At 33.9% G+C, this 16,761-nt stretch overlaps 1 protein-coding gene across 1 annotated transcript; it reads right to left on the bottom strand.

Moving 5' to 3' along the window:
- Positions 1-567: 567 nt before the first annotated feature.
- Positions 568-13,133, bottom strand: gtpbp1l (GTP binding protein 1, like). Its single transcript, XM_052590610.1, has 12 exons — positions 13,037-13,133; positions 12,760-12,946; positions 10,209-10,320; positions 9,860-10,040; positions 9,435-9,783; positions 9,228-9,351; positions 8,607-8,721; positions 7,844-7,988; positions 7,452-7,770; positions 6,121-6,299; positions 5,749-5,874; positions 568-3,510 (listed from the first exon to the last, which is right to left on the bottom strand). The coding sequence occupies exons 2-12, from the start codon at positions 12,925-12,927 to the stop codon at positions 3,400-3,402; spliced, it is 1,929 nt and encodes a 642-aa protein (XP_052446570.1). The 5' UTR covers positions 12,928-12,946; positions 13,037-13,133; the 3' UTR covers positions 568-3,399.
- Positions 13,134-16,761: the final 3,628 nt, after the last annotated feature.

Here is a 16,761-nt window from a genome sequence, read left to right as displayed (position 1 = left end):
TTTTTTACACAGCAGTGGGTCCGGGGACAACAAGTAATTCGATTCTTTTATGGCATATTTGTTCGCCATGTTCGAGAGAAAAGCAAATAACAAATTAGAAATGAGTGTCTAAGGGCGAATAAACCAAATGTTTACAAATAATTCAGTTCAATAGTTCCTCAGGGGAAGAGTTGTTTCACATTATACAATCTGGAGACATAACAGTACATACTAAAGGCAATGAAAGTAAAATCCTTACATTTGTTTTATCAAATTACAGGAAAGCAACCGTGATAACTGCATTAAGAGTTTTTTTCTATAACATTTTATTTTATTTTAAAGGATTTACAACGGAAATTGCATATTTTTTTCATTTGTACGCAATGCACATACATTTTAATGCACGAAAAAAAAAATCATGCACTATAAGGGGACTGGATCCAAAAGAAAATGTCTGAAAAAAGAAACGAAATCAAATCCTAACCAATGCACTGAATGCTCTAATACAAAAATGTCTTGTATTTTGCCTAAAAAAAATTACATCAAATCAAATCAAATCACATACCAGCCCTAGGGGGAGGGGAAAAATATAAATAAGTAAAATACTAATAAAAAAAATATATATATTATTCTTCAGGTTCCTGAAGATTAAAAAAAAAAAAGTATTAAATCTGTTTTTTGTATAACTCAAGGGTTTATATGTGGTCTTAAGCCATTCCAGTTGAACTTAGTGATCACGTGTGTAAAAATGTTTTTTTTTAAAGAGGTTCGAATCTACTTGGCTGCCTCAGATAAAACTAAAATCAATGTCTAAAGATTTCCCTGATAGTACAGACCCTGTGGTTCACCTTTATTGATTCAAAAGACAAGAACAGCAGATCAAATCCAAGAACAAGAACCAGAACTGCCTTGAACAATGCCTTGTGTGAATACCGCACATTGGGATCATGTAAACTATGTAAATGAAAGCGACTGTGTGGGCACGGAGTTTTTCTTTTGTTTTAAAATTGTAATTATGAAACCACATCTTGGTAGACAAGATTTGGTGTTTCTCATGTTGAACTCCGTTGGTCAGAATTTGTATTACAGAATATAATGGACTTTAAAATCCCCACTAAATGGCTAACTGTTGAACTTGCTTTCTTTTTAACAGGGAACTTCAAGACCTTTACGACATTCCACCACAGTTTTCCCTGACGAATTTCAAATCGAATGCAATCCCAAGCAGGGATCACACAGATATGTAAATGTATATTAGATTCACAGAAGAATAACTTCAATTCTGGTTCATATTTAAATGAATAGTTCACCCGAAAAATGAAAATTCTTTTATTTCCTCACCCTAATGTCTTTTCACACAACTATGACATTCTTTCCTTTGTGCAACAGTTGCTCTTTTCACAATTACACTGGGAACTGAAGCTTTCAAGATTCAAAAGCGCCATAAATGTGGTCCATGTGACATTTATAGATAAATCCTTAGTCTTTTGAAGTCATCTGGTAAGAAACTAATTTGAATTGCGAGAAGTTCATCTGCAATTGCAAGTTTATAACTCACAACTGTTTTATTGCATGGTGGAAACCCAAAACAGAATTGCAATATACAAACTCTGAGAAATTGCAATACAAATTCGGAGAAAAAAGTCAGAAATGCGTGATGTAAATTCAGATTTCTGAGAAAACAATAAAAATTTGGCAAAATCTGAACTCAGTTTATATATGTGGTAATTTAGACTTTCTCAGAATTCTGAATCTATATATCTCAAATCTGACAATTCAGTGTTTTTTTTTATTATTATTTTATTCCTCGCATTTATATTATAAATTCAGAATAGCAAAAAAGGCAGACTTGTGAGATAAAAAGTCATAGAAGTCTTTTTTTATAGTGTGCGTTTATTTTATTGTGGAACAAAAAAATTAGAATTGCGATATGTAAACTCAGAATTCAGAGAAAAAAGTCAGAATTACATGATGTTAATTGAGAGAAAAATTTTCAACATTTCAAAATGTAAACTCTTTACATATCGCAATCCAGATTTTTTTCCCCCTTCAGAATTCCGAGTTTATATCTCACAAATCTGACAATTCAGGGTTTTTTTCCCCCCCTCGCACTTCTAATAAAAATTGAGTATAACAAAAAAGGCAGACTTATTAAAAAAGTCACAGTAATTTTTTATTTATTTTTCTATTTCATGGTGAAACAAACAATTAGAATTGCGATATGTAAATTCAGATTTCAGAGAATTCTGTTTTTTTCTTCTCACAATTCCAATAGTGAGATAAAAAGTTGCAAGTACCGTTATTATATATATATATATATATATATATATATATATATATATACATACATACATACATTACCCTGTGCTGGAAATGAGCTTTCAGATTTATAAACCACTTTTGTGATGCAAATTGATAATAAGTCTTTTTATTGTAATTTCACAGAAAAGAGCAACTCCTCCACAAAAAAATTTATAAATTAATTAATCATAATAGTGTAGAACATTATGACGGTGAACAAATGACGACCGAATTTTCATTTTTGGGTAAATTAGTAATTTAGTTAGAATTTATTCAAGGTCTACTCTCAATACCATGAAAATAGTCTAGAATAAATAAGAATAGACAGAAAATAAGGTTTAATGAGAAAGTCACAACAGAATTCTGAACGAAATGCCACGTCATCTCAGATAGCTTCCCGTTTTTAGCCAAAAAAAACCCTTCTCCATTGAAAAGGTGAGACCTTTTGTAAGTAATGCCAGGTCACACAATGAAAAGCAACACGGGAGAACAGAAAGCCACCTAATTTGTGACGCCCCAAGAGAGAGCGGTTTTATCTGGCCATGATTTTGCGCATCTCACCAGCTACGACGCTCATTAAAATCAGAAGAGGATGAGGGGGCATGAGAGATTGACAAGCAGAACAGATTTCTCCCCTTTCATCTGCGTTAGCATTTGCCAAATTCAATTGAAGGAGGAAAATGACATGGAAAATAGCTAAATCGCTGAACACAAACAAGGATTCAGTCGTGGGCTGCTTAATTGGGTCCTCGGGGAAACATTCCGGCTACAAAATCCAGGATTTTGGGGTGTTTATTACAAGATGTTAAGACTCTAAAATATTAAGTAAAAGGGTTTGATAAGGGTGAGAAAAAAAACAAAAAAAACAAGCGGGTGGACGAGGAACACAACAGCTGCTTGTCAGTCAGGGTTTTGGCACGATTGTGTCAGTGGAGATGAATGTTTCTAATTAGGGAGAAATAGTTGAGTCCGGTTTAGTGAAAGAAAAAAAGGGCAGGGTGAAAGAGAAAAAAGGCTTTACTGCCCTCTGGTGTTCACTCGAAACGTTAAAGTCAGTTGACCAGTAGATGGGTGAGAGAGAGAGAGAGAGAGAGAGAGAGAGAGAGAGCTGGAGGAGGCTCAGTTGTTGCTCACTCCAGCTGCTGAAGTAGTTGTTCCAGTGCTGCTCAGAGCTGATCTGCCTTTGTGCCGCTGGCCACCACGCCGTCGACCACTTCCACCAGACTTCAACTGAATGAAAAAAAAAAAAAACTAAAGTTATTTTTAAATTTGACCCCAAGTTAAGAAAAAAGGCAGCTGTCACAATATTAATTCGAAAGATGTAAGCTGTTTTATCAGTTTTTGGTCAAATCATGTCGTTTCCCTGAGCAGGAGAGAAAACAGATCAAATAAATTTGAAAGTTTTATTAATTGTAATGTTCACTTTTAAATAAATGTAAGTCAAAGTGTCAATTGTTTAACTAATTTTGTGTTAAAAGTTAATTTTAAATCAAAAACAAATACAAATCTCACTATAAAAATACTGTGTTGTTCGAAAGTTTTTCCTTAACAAAAGGTTGCTGTAAACTGTAAATGAAAGCAGTTTGAATATTATATATATATATATATATATATATATATATATATATTTGTGGGGGGGGGGGGGTGATTTTCTCCTCATCAAAATAAGTGAAACATGTCTTTACATTTTAATAATTTATTTTAATATTGTTTTTGGCAATTAAATACTTGTCTGACTAAATACATTTTAATAAATTCATCTGAAAGAGATGATGAACCAAATAGATTTAATATTATAACATTTTATTGATTTATTTTTCTTCCAGAAATTGAAACTTTTGAATAACAGTAAAAGTATAATACATCAATTCAATAAATAAATACTGAATTATTATTATTATTATTTATTTTACTCCTTTTGTGTAATTTTTTCCTTATCAAAAGAACATTTTGGTAGATATCTTTTTTTTTCCCAGCCTTTTATTTAATGGCAATTTAAAACATAACTGAATGAGTAATTTAAATGGATTTGGTCTGTAAACCTGTAATTTAACATCTCAATAATGGTTAATAAGGACAGCTTCACTATTTGAACACTACTTACAAAGAAACAAAACCCAGAATTCAGTCTGCAGTGACCATTAATGGAAAAAAAAATCAATTAAGCGTTAAGTCTAAATGAAAGAGTGGTGAGCTTTTCAGAGAAAATTTGTCTCATTCAAATACTGTTCAGGAAATGAATCAGCCTAATTCATTACATTAAGACTCTAATGTCTTTTATAATCAAGAAAGTAATGCTCTTAATACCTCTGCGATTTACACTACAGCAAACTAACATTTTAAGAAGCTTAAAGAGTCTGACCTTAATGTGCTTTAAACCATTTTACCTTCACTTCACACTGCTGTCTTGTGCTTTTTTAAACTTAATTCTCTTTGTTTCAATCTGTGCAAAGTGTCTGATCGCCCCCTGCTGTCTACCACACTGAGCCACGGACAAAAGAGAGGGGAAAAAAAAGTGTTTGGTGTATGGGGATGAAAAGGTATGAGACATTTCAAGGGCTGTAAGTGTCCCTGAACACTTGGAGATGAATATTATATGCAGCCCGAAGAAAAGTATGAAGTGAAAAAGAGAATATAGGGAACAACATGGGCAAAAAGTGAGAGAAAATGATTTAATACCGAGCATAATAAGAACATTACAGATTATGTAACATGATTATTAATCTATGTGTGTGTGTATGTGTGTGCGTTCATTTATATATATTAACAACATATAATACATTATGACATTTTATATATTAATCATTTTAGTAGTAGTAGAATAATTATTGATTTATTTTTATATAAATATAGATGTATGGATATACATTCGCAATATATACAGTTATCTTCTGCATTAGTCATTGTAGTAGTAGTACAATTATTGATTTATCTATCTATCTATCTATCTATCTATCTATCTATCTATCTGTCTATCTGTCTATGTATATATATATATATATATATATATATATATATATATATAGATATATACACATATATACACACACACACAATTTTGTTATATTTTAGTTAAAATTTTATAATATATACAATTATTTTATACTAATATATATATATATATATATATATATATATATATATATATATATATATATATATATATATATATATATATATATACACAATCAATTGTTAGTAAAAATATTATATCATTAAAATATAATAAAATGTGTGTGTATATTATACAAAAAGTTATTAGTAAAATATTATATAGAATTATATAAATATGTGTGTGTGTAATATATATATATTTAAACATGTATGTATGTGTATGTGTAAAATTTAATTATAATAAAATATTAGTATGACTACTATTATTATAGACTTGATTTGTAAAGGTTTTATAATACATAATGAAGTACAATGATTTTATCCATTATTTCTGGGTTTATTGCGGACTCTCACCAGCTGTCCCATCTGAGGGCTTCCTCCCATCGGTGAGCTTTCCTCGCAGGCTGATGAAGAGCCTTCCACCTGTGACGAGGTTTTCTTGGTAGACTGCATCTTGGCCTGAGGCTTGCTCTGTAGCAGCTGTCGCACAAGCCAAGACAACAGACAGGAGTTTCAGAAGGAAACGCATCGTTTCCAGTTTTTATGACTCATGCTGGAACGTAACAAATCTCTTTATATACATTATTGGCTGACATTATCAAAAAGGCATGATTGACAACTCTAAGGTAAAACCAATTCAATAACAGTTTCCAGTTGGACAAATCTCAAGAAACCATTTATTTATTTATATGTATATATAGGGTGAATGTTTTTGTGACCTCTGACCTTAGTGATGGTGCCCACGGCCTTGGTCCTGCCCTCTCTGAAGACGAGTCTCTGGTCCGGGTGGAAGTACTCGGGGGTCTTGATGAAGCGGAAGAGCACGGTGGCTTTGTCCCCCGTCCGTAAACAGTCTTTGTTCATACCGATGATAGTGGCCGTCTGTCTGATACTGCCACAGTGAACTATGATACAGAGAAACTCTTCACTAAGAGATACTACTATATCTTTTTAGATACAATTTGGATTTAATTATTACATTTTTTTTTTTTAACTATAACAAAAGCACTGATATTAGAAGCTGATATTGGAAGCATATAAGAGTCAAACAGAGAATCCATTTCTTTATGTATATTAAGGTAAAATGTAAGATTCATACTATAATATTGGTTAATATCCCCCGTAATGTTAAATGTATATTTTTAAACACTCAGTATAATAACAGCAGTTTTTCCCAATACAAACATTAAAGTCTAATTTTTTAAACGCAATTTTATAAAGGTAAATCTGTAAATCTATACTTATACTGATTATAACATAAAATAAAAGTGTAAGCAAGTGAAACAGAATTATCTGTCAAAATTTAAATATCCTCTGTTTCTCACAAAATGTCTATATAATAATTTGTTTTTATACAAATTATAAATTCATTAGAATTCATTTTAATTTACCTAAAAACTAATTATTATATTTTATTAGTACAACATTTTTAATAGTAACATTTAAAAGTAAAATTAGTTAATTTAAAATTAGTATATATATATATATATATATATATATATATATATATATATTATATATATATATATATATATATATATATATATAATATATATATGTATATATATATATAATTGTTTTTACATATTTAAGTAAAATGTTTTATTTATATGTTACATAGATATGTAATATTTAGACATTTGGATTTATAAATAAATAAAATGCTAAATAAATATTTGCTGCATTAAAAATACAAGTATTTTATTTTGGATGTTTTTGTATATTTTTTATTTCAAATTTATATGTTCAATATATAGTAAACAACAAGCAAATGGTTAAAATATCACAATAAACAAAAAAAAATCATTTTAAACCTTTAAAAAGTTTAATATAGATTACTTAACAAAAATCTTAATTAACTTTTATCATAATAAACAAATATCCAGTCTAATGTTTATTTTGAATATTTTGAATAAATATAAATGTTTAACCGACTATATTAAAATAATGTTAAGTAGGCCAATTTAATTTGATGAAATGTATTCGGAGTAGAAGTATAAATTTTAATTAGTAAAAAAATTCAGTCCAAATATTGAACATTTGTCTTGCCTACCCACCCATAGCTTGGTATCTCGGCGATATCGTCGTTGGATGGTGCAGTACGAGAATCTCTGCCTCAAACTCCCAGCATGCCTGTGGGTTGAGGCGGGGCGACACCATCACCATCCCCTTCCTGATCGACGAACGCTTGATCTTCTTCAGAGCGAATGAGGCAGTCTGGCCCCCATGCACTTCTTTAACAGGCATGCGCTTGCGGTGGATGGATTTGACGACGATGGGGATGAAGACGCCCAGAGGATCCGGACCGAGGAGCAGCGTGTCATTCAGCCGTATTAATCCACGTAAAGTAGTCCCTGATACTACAGTACCTACACCCTGAGGAACATACGAGAGCTTCAAACGATTGAGAAAGAGGTAGATAGAAGTACAAAGACAGTGTGTGTCGTACCGGCACTGAATATGTGTCGTCAATCTGAAACTCTGGCGGCTCGTCGTCCTTGTACGTCGTTCTGGGAGACAGCAAGTTCAGGAACATTTTCAACAAGTCCATGTTTTCTCCCGTCACATTTGAGATCTGGAAAATCGGACACATCCTACACACAAAAATAATGCTTTTGGTTTAATATAGGGATGCACGATAATATCGGCACAATATCGGATATGAATATTTCTGCCGATGAGCCAAACCGATATTGTCCAAGTGAAATAATTGACCTGTTTTTCAGATGTGAATGTCTGTCTACATTTGTAAAATAATAAATTTATGGTAGAATCAGTACAGAAGAGATACATGGATTTCTCTTCAGTAAAATTAAAGTTTAAATATATCAGTATATATTTGTATATATATCGATATCGGTATCGGCATCGGACAAAATTATTTTGAAAATATCGGCATATCGAATATCGGCCAAAATCCAATATCGTGCATCCCTATTTTAATATGCTCTCATTATAGACATATCAGATGATATTAATACCTTGTTTGAGGTTTACGCTTACAAAGATTATTCGGGCAAAAAAGCATCTTGATTTACAAAGTTTTTCAATTTAATTGTAGTTACATTTACAGTTTTTGTGTGGATTTTTTTTCGCACCTGAAAAATATTTTTATGGCATTCTAGGCCTAAAACCTTAGGATAATGTCCGAAATCAAAAAATTGTGAGGCCCATCCTAAGTGTAAGTTTATGTAAAGTTTCAGTAAAATTACCTTTCTGAGCTGAAGTTTGAGGCTGTAACAATGACATCATCCTTGTTTTGCACCAAAACTGGTATTTTTCTGCATCCTGGAGACTTGAGTAACCTTTGTAATAACTTTAGCGTCTCTGCAACGCAAAACCACACAACATTTGTCTATAAAAAACATACACTGTAGGCATTTGCGGGATATTGTTGATTAAACCAGGACATAATTTTTACTTTAATTTCCCAACTTAATTGAATTTTTATACCTTCTGAACTCCAAAAACCCAGTAACATTTGCACAATATGCGCAAGGATATTTATGAAATATCCTTGCTGCATATATTACACAAACATGCAGGAATTACACCACTAGTGTATAAGTTCCTCCACACAGAGAGGTCACAGGATATTACACTCAAACTACAAAAACGAATTTATACTCTCATATTGGTAATAGTATAAAATGTGTAAAAAAAAAAAAAAAACATAGAAATAAAGACGCACAACATCTGCAAAAATGCGTGGGCACCTGGGATCTTACAAAATGTCTATATATTGAAAATTATTTCTGTAAATAATTAATGATTAACATTATGCCGCAAATGTTGTTGATAAAACTTCTGTAGTACAATGAGAGTCACATTACCTTGTAAGATGTTAGCGGGACACATGTCTATCTTTGTTACAACTACGAAAACAGGAACGTTGAGCGCCAGAGCGAGACCGAGGTGCTCTTTAGTCATGCCAATGATTCCTGCATTACTTCCCACCTTTGAGAAACAGAAAAAGACAGGATTCATCAAACTTGAAACCGCAGAGTACATATACCTGTGGCACACCTACTCCCTCTCACCATTAGCATGCAGAAATCCGGCAGATGGCCAGTCATGCCAAATACGGTGGTCTTCAGGTACTTCTCGTGGCCCGCCAAGTCAATGAAAGTGATGACCTTCGATGACCTCTCGCAGATTTTGGTCCAGTCCAGGCTGCCTCCATGGCTGTCCGGTTTGTTGACCACCTGCCCCTCCTGGTCGAAGCCCAGGATGTCATTACCGACGCTACTCGTCCGGCCGCTCTCCATCTCGTGTTTGTGTCGGAATAGCTTCTGGCGGGCGAATCCACGGCCGTTGTCAAGTTCACCATGGGTTAGCACACCCAAAAGTGTGCTTTTACCAGCGTCTACATTACCTACGACCGCCACCCTGAAAAAAGAAATGATTTTAAGCAAACAAACGTATCATTTTTATAAATAATTTTATTTTTAAAACATCTTCTAACCTGACTTCCAGGAAGTCTGCCTCTCCCACTCGACGACGGATGAGATAATCCCGGACATGTCCTGCTGTTTCTGTCCTCTCTCTCAGCAGAATCAAGTCCGCATCAACCTGTTCACAAATTGACTGCACCGTAGCGACAGATGCTTCCATATCCCGCTCATCCAGACCATAATCACCCCCATCTGAGAGACAGAGAAACAAAGCATTTATCAACACTTCTTCATAGGACATTTTTTATGATTTTGAAAGAAATTGCTCATTCTCACCAAGGTTGCATATATTTAACCTAGTAAAAATAGTAATATATTTGAATATTCTTTCAATTTAAAATAACTGTTTTCACGTCTCACCTGTTCCCATTCCGACCACATAGATGGTTTCTCCGCATCCTTCCTCTATTCGCTCTCGCAGCTGCTTTTGTAAACACTCATACTGCTCTCCTGTAGGGCTGACCAGTGCAAACTGTACTTATAGAATAAGAACGAGATATTTACTGAGAATGTATTTTAATACATTATAACGTCAACATTTTGGTATGCATTCCAAATATTTAATATCTCTTTACAGTGACCCCAAAAAGAATTTAGACACTTAAGCAAAACTTGAATGCCATTAAACTGGACTACGATATATTAAATATATTCTATTTTAGTTATAATGATAGCACAAGCATGCTTTTTAAATTATTAAAACAAAAATCTGTTAAAATAAAATTTATTTCACTGCTTTAGACAGCAGGCTATGAATGATTCTATTGGAGATACCAATATATTGGAATATATTCCATATATCTATGTATCCATATTGTATCTATGTATAAATTGTATCTACAGTGGGTACTTAAAGTATTCAGACCCCCATAAATGTTTCACTCTTTGTTATATTGCAGCCATTTGGTAAAATCATTTAAGTTCATTTTTTTTCCTCATTAATGTACACACAGCATCCCATACTGACAGAAAAACACAGAATTGTTGACATTTTTGTACATTTATTAAAAAAGAAAAACTGAAATATCACATGGTCCTAAGTATTCAGACCCTTTGCTGTGACACTCATATATTTAACTCAGGTGCTGTCCATTTCTTCTGATCATACACCTTCACTTGAGTCCAGCTGTGTTTGATTATACTGATTGGACTTGATAAGGAAAGCCACACACCTGTCTATATAAGACATTACAGCTCACAGTGCATGTCAGAGCAAATGAGGATTGTGAGGTCAAAGGAACTGCCTGAAGAGCTCAGAGACAGAATTGTGGCAAGGCACAGCTCTGGTCAAGGTTACAAAAAAAAATTCTGCTGCACTTAAGGTTCCTAAGAGCACAGTGGCCTCCATAATCCTTAAATGGAAGACATTTGGGATGACCAGAACCCTTCCTAGAGCTGTCTGACCGGCCAAACTGAGCTATCGGGGAAGAAGAGTCTTGGTGAGAGAGGTAAAGAACCCAAAGATCACTGTGGCTGAGCTCCAGAGATGCAGTCAGGAGGTGAGAGAAAGCTGTAGAAAGTCAATCATCACTGCAGCCCTCCACCAGTCGGGGCTTTATGGCAGAGTGCCCCGACGGACACATGAACGCCCCCATGGATTTTGGTAAAAAAATCACCTGAAGGATTCTCTGGTATGAGGAGACCAAGATAGAACTTTTGGCCTTAATTCTAAGCGGTATGTGTGGAGGAAACCAGGCACTGCTCATCACCTGTCCAATACAGTCCCAACAGTGAAGCATGGTGGTGGAAGCATCATGCTGTGGGGGTGTTTTTCGGCTGCAGGAACAGGACGACTGGTTGCAATCGAGGGAAAGATGAATGCAGCCAAGTACAGGGATATCCTGGACGAAAACCTTCTCAAGAGTGCTCAGGACCTCAGACTGGGCCGAAGGTTCACCTTCGATGACCCCCAAGCACACAGCTAAAATAATGAAGGAGTGGCTTCACAACAACTCTGTGACTGTTCTTGAATGGTCCAGCCAGAGCCCTGACTTAAACCCTATTGTGTATCTCTGGAGAGACCTGAAAATGGCTGTCCACCAACGTTTACCATCCAACCTGACAGAACTGGAGAGGATCTGCGAGGAGGAATGGCAGAGGATCCCCAAATCCAGGTGTGAAAAACTTCTTTCCCAAAAAGACTCATGGCTGTATTAGATCAAAAGGGTGCTTCTACTAAATACCGAGCAAAGGGTCTGAATACTTAAGACCTTCTGATATTTCAGTTTTTTTTTTTTTATATAAATCTGCAAAAATGTCAAATTCTGTGTTTTTCTGTCAATATAGGGTGCTGTGTGTACTTTGAGGAAAAAAATAAAATTAATTCTACTGCTGTAGACCGCAAGCTATAACTTAACCGTTCTGATCCATTTTTGCAAGTAAACTTATTTTCATACAGTCTCTGTAATTTTAAGAATTCAATTTTATTTAGTTAAATGTAGGAATTTACTTGCATTATTATAAACTCTAAAAACATCAGAAAACTGGCAAATAATTTGAAAATGTAGTAATTTGAAAATCTTTAAGTTTGCTTTGATATTTTATAATTCTAAACCTAATCAGCTGAAATATTGTCAAAATGTTTTATCACTTAAAAAATCAGTATTTGTGGCAAAAACGGTGCTATTTCATATTGCACATTTTATTGCAGTTTTACATGCATTAAGAGTGCAACAACCTTAACTCGTGTTAAGGTTTGATCGCACACATGCACATAAATCTGGAGTCAGTGCAGTTGTTTCAGTGCCAGCTGGCGTTCACATGCACAGTCGACGTGTCACTCACGCAGCTCGATGCTTTGAATTCAAAGTTGTTAAATGTGTTTTAACACCACGCGTTTAACAAATAAACCCTTGTAATGGTTCATGCACCCGGAGAAGTGTTCAAACGAACGCTTAGGCCTGAGAGCCACCTTGCTGGTGAGGTCTAAATGGTCCTCGGCTTCCCCGTTCTGGTTGTCGCCGGCGTCGCTGCGCTCAGCGCCGGGCGAATCCTCCGCGCAGCCCGGGTCAGGTGCGAACATACAAGCCGGCACAACCGACTCCACCGCCGGGCTTAAGCTGCTCTCTGTCGCCGCCATGTACTCCTCCAGCCTGCGTCTGGAAAAGAGATTGATCCAGTGAAGGTTTGTTTGTCGGTTCTGAAACTAGAGTAAGTTTCGTATCAACTCTCAACTTGGTCACACTGACCTGCCCAGCGTAGTTCACATGCACTTTTTGAATGAGGAAAATAAGGGCCCTGTGGGAGACACGCCTACTCGTGAATAATTAATACGTTTATTTTTTTCAAGCAAGTCTGGAAAAGCCTTTGTAAACTTAAAAGTTTATTTTATTTATTTTAAAAAGGATTCTGCCTTCGAAATAAGATTCGTTTTATGCATGTTTTCACGTGGCGTACTTTTTTTTTTTTTTCTTCTTCTTCTTATCATTATTATTTATAAACTACCTACGCGCGTAATTTATGCATTTTTAAACCAGCTCTGGAAAGAAACGCCTACTCATTAATTATTAACAATGGAAGTCTGAAAATCTACTTTTAAAGAAAAAGTCTGATGTAGGCCTAATACGCTTAGCTCTCATCTGATATTCGTGTAGACGCCAGAATAGGACAACCATCAAGACACGCCTACTTGGTAATAATTTATTCACATCATTACATGTGCAAGCAGGCAAGTCTGAACATGTCTATCTAGAAACTATAAATTGAAACTTGTAAATATTATATATTGCGATATGTATCAAAAGACATCAAGGCAAGAGATTGGGAAAAACGCATGTTACGAGTAGCAAATGTATAACCCCCCCCCCCCCCCCCCCCTCTTTTTTTTTTTTTTTTTTTTTTTTTTGCTGAAACATTGCTATTAAAATCGTCCTCTAGGAGGCTCTGAGGCGTATGAACACTAGGTGGCAGTGTTGTGCCGTGGATTGGAAGTATTTCGGTACAGAATAGAATATAATAGAACAGAATAATTGAATAGTTTATTTGAAAAAACAGAAACCGTTTTTATAAATGTTTATAAAGCATGTATTTTTCTTGTTATTATTTTTAGTTTTACTGTATTAGCGGTTTATTATTATATGTGTATAGTTAATTGTGTAACATACATAGCATACATATAATTATTAAGATATATATATATATATATATTACATTTTGCTTTTAATATTGTTAATAAGTTCATAATAGTTTTCAGTCAGTTTAATCTTTACACACTTTTTTTATAGGTCTTTTCTTGTGCTTGTTGCATATGCTGAGAGGACAAACTCATTAAATTAACATCAAAAAATAAAAAGATCAGAACGAACCCCTGACACTTCTGTTCGTTTTAACAAGGTGACAATTACTGTGCATATGTTTCCTTGGCAACTGATCCAGTTATGTTTCGGTGCCAGTTTTTGTTTTGCAGTGCGGTGTGCGTTCCTTTCTAATGCGAACCGCACAAGCAGTGGCCTTTGCTTTTTCTGTGCAGCTACAGATGCCTGGAAGTGTCTGGAACCTCCTCCCGGCAAACTCTTCTGTTTTTTTCAGTTGGTGAAATGGAGTGTAAATTGGTTTCATGAGTCTGTTTTTGAGTCCATGTGCTGCACAGGATTGGTAATTTGTGTCCGCAGGCAACAATCAAGTGCAAAACAGTGAAATCTGAACAATTGCAACACGGCAACAAACAAACACACACACACCAAAACATAAATAAAGAGAGAGAGTGCAAAAATAGAAACCAAAAATACTATGTTCAGAATGCATATGTTATGATAGAATAATCCAAACAGAAATAATAAAAATAGTATGATACTGCAAACATGATCCAATCTTTTGGCAGTCTGATCATACAGTACATCAGATAATAAGTGAGTTTTCATGATATTTTACTATAATTATTACACACAGACACTGCAGAAATGGTGTAATATGTTATTCAGAACATGCTTAAGTGCTGGATAGTCTCAGACTCAGACGTCACTGCCACGGACCGTTGGCTAAACAATTTAAATAATAATTATAATAATAAAAATAAGCAACAAAATATAAGCGTATAAATAGCACAGCTTATTGGTTAATGCCATAAATGGCAGTTTCGTCATCTGTAATTCAGTACAGATAAGTGGGACCGGATCATTCGCTGTTCACTTACAAACCTCTGGCCTGTTTTAGTTATTAACCGCATCACGGCCAGATTTTACCTCACGCCAGAGGTGGAGGATGACTCTCTGACCTCAGTTCCTGTCCATCAGTGTGAGTCAGACGGACAAACACGGGGCTGAATGGAGAGACGGGCCGGACTCGCTCCTCGCGCAGAAACACAGGCCTCTTTTGTGCAGCTTGATTGAAATTCAGCGGCTTGTGGAGTCACAGGCCATTCTAGAGCTGTGGCCAATTAGGAAGTTGAGAAACCAGGGGTCTGTGTCTGGTTGAGCTGAAGAAAAAGTGCGAGAGAGCACTCAAACACAGCTGAGTGACATATCCTTAAGTGTCCTCAGGTTTTTAACGGGCCCAAGCCAGCCAGAATAAACTGTTTCGACTGGTTGACCCAAAACGCTGAAAAGAAAGAGTGCTGCACCTCATAAAAATGTGTTTTTGCTTTCTATTTTCGAGCTTTATATTAACCTCTCGGGCAGTTTGATTGACGTTCTGTAGATGGCAGTAAAAGACTCTTGCAGCTGGATGGATGTGTTTTATATGCTCACGCTGTCTATCACTCACTCCTGGGCTTGTGTATGGGTTTTATTTATGATAACTGGGTAATAAAGACCCTCTGTACTTCTCTCTTATGTTGAGACGTGAAGATTGTGAAGGATGTGGTTGCTTATGTGCATCCGTATGGCTTCCTTGTGCGGGAGTCGGTGCTTCAAAATCGAGGCCCGCGTTATTGCTACACACTGAATGTGTGAGGAAATGACTTTGTACACTCAAAATATATGGCTTTGACAGCTGCCATGGCACTTAAGGACACGCCTGCAGAGAAAATAGTTTGGAGCACTGGAGTATATCTTTCTAAAAATGTAAATAGTCAAAAATAAATAATAATGATAATGCTGTTTATTTTTTTTTTTTTATATATTTACTTTGTTTTATAGTATAATAATAAAGTTGTTGCTATTTTTGTTATTATTTATATTATTTATATTTTGTTATTATAGTTTTGTTAATAATAATAATAATAATAATAAACATTTTAGATTTTTTTCATATAATATATTAGATTAAAAAAATAAAATAATATATAAAATATAATATATGATTATTGGTGTTGTTCGTTTTTAGCTAATATTTTTTTACCGTTAACAGTAACATTAGTTATTGTTAATATTATTAGTAGTAGTTCTCATTAGAATTTCTATTACTTTCTTTAGTTTTTACTTACGATTTTTTTCAACTAATAAAAATATTAAATAATCGAATAAAATTTTATATATATATATATATATATATATATATATATATATATATGAAATATTATCAATTATTATTATTGTTTAGCTAATGTTGTTATTTTACTGTTTTCTTTTTGTTAATGATAATAATAATAATAATAATATAATAATAATAATAATAATAATAATAATAATAATAATAATTGGTATTAGTTCTAATTAGAATTTCGATTAAATTTAAAATTTATTAGATTTTCTTTTCAAATAATAATATGAAATAATCTAATAAAATATATAAGATATAATAGAATAAGATTAATATAATATGTTAATATAATCATCATTATTATGATTCTAATAATTATTTCTTAATAGTTTCCTTGTATTGGTTTTAATTTTTTTTATACATTAATATTATACAAGTATATTCTCTCATGCCCATATATTAGAAGATAAAATGATGGAAAACACAGAAAAAACAGAGGAAAATAAACAAATTAATATATAAACAAACAAACATTTAGAATTGTTTAGCTTGTGAA

This window comes from Carassius gibelio, chromosome B22 (genome assembly GCF_023724105.1).
Source record: "Carassius gibelio isolate Cgi1373 ecotype wild population from Czech Republic chromosome B22, carGib1.2-hapl.c, whole genome shotgun sequence".
NCBI classification, from domain to species: domain Eukaryota; kingdom Metazoa; phylum Chordata; class Actinopteri; order Cypriniformes; family Cyprinidae; genus Carassius; species Carassius gibelio.
This window is presented reverse-complemented; position numbering and strand designations above follow the sequence as displayed.